Genomic DNA, 1,067 nt, shown 5'->3' on the forward strand with positions numbered 1-1,067 from the left:
AACATCAGAGGCTGGAGAGTGCGCCCTGGCAAACTGCCCCAGTGGGTAACACTATGAAAACCTGCTCCTTGCGTCTCCTGCAAATGCATCCAGCTACTCGGTGCAATTCACAGAAAATTCAGGTTGGAAATGACCTCAGGAGGTCACACTGAGTCCAACCCCCTGCTCCAAGCAGGACCAGCCCCAACTACATCATCCCAGCCAGGGCTTTGTCTAGCTGGGTCTTAAACACCTCCAAGGATGGAGATTTCTCCAGCTCTCTGGGGAGATTGTCCCAGTGCTTCACCACCCTCCTAGTGAGAAAGCTTTTCCTCATGTCCAACCTCAACTTCCCTTGCTGCAGCTTGAGCCCATTGCTCCTTGTCCTGCCGTCTGCCCCCGCCGAGAACAGCCCAGCTCCGTCCTCTTTGCAGCCCCCCTGCAGGGAGGTGACGGCTGCTATTCAATCCCCCTCGGTCGTCTCTTTTTCAGACTAAACAATCCCAATTCCCTCGGCCTCTTTTGGCAAATCATTTGTCCCATCCCCCAAACCATTTTCATTGCCCTCCGCTGGACTCTCTCCAATGTGACCACCTCCTTTCTGCAGTGGGGGGCCACAGCTGGACACCGGACTCCAGATGTGGCCTCCCCAGTGCTGAATAATGACTTCCCTCAATGTGCTGGCAAGGCTCCTACAACGCAGCCTTCCCGGCAGCAAGGGCGCACTGCTGGCTCCTATTCTGCCATTGCCTGGAGTCTCCGGTGCGGACCAATTTCTGCTCGGCTGTCCCGACCCCCCCGCTGCCCCTTCTCCCAAATCTCCCGGGGGTCGCCGGGACCCTTCTCTCTGCTCCGCTGCAAACTGCTGCCATCTTAGCCCTAAATCCCAGCGACAACATTGCTCCTGCAGCCTCTGAATCACCCTCCCGGGCCCGCAGCCACCTGCCCGGCGCTACCTGGCCAGGAGCGCCGTGCGTGCGCGGGGGCCCGATCCGGCTGCTCCGTGCAAGGAGCGGCCCCGGCCCGCTCCCAGCCGCCCGCCCGCCCGCCTGCAAGGGGTGCGGAGCATCGCGGGGAGCCGCCTCCCT

General features: G+C 60.7%; 1 protein-coding gene across 1 annotated transcript in view; it reads right to left on the reverse strand.

Moving 5' to 3' along the window:
• The window catches only part of LOC102375105 (gastrula zinc finger protein XlCGF57.1-like), a gene marked incomplete at its 5' end in the record, with an annotated part of 8,301 nt that extends 7,267 nt beyond the window's left edge, over positions 1-1,034 (reverse strand). The window contains one exon of the mRNA XM_014527142.2: positions 936-1,034. Coding sequence (XP_014382628.2) covers positions 936-1,034 — 99 coding nt within the window. The remainder of the gene's footprint in view (positions 1-935) is intronic.
• Positions 1,035-1,067: the final 33 nt, after the last annotated feature.

The sequence above is a fragment of the Alligator sinensis genome, unplaced genomic scaffold (genome assembly GCF_000455745.1).
Source record: "Alligator sinensis unplaced genomic scaffold, ASM45574v1 scaffold769_1, whole genome shotgun sequence".
Lineage (NCBI taxonomy): Eukaryota > Metazoa > Chordata > Crocodylia > Alligatoridae > Alligator > Alligator sinensis.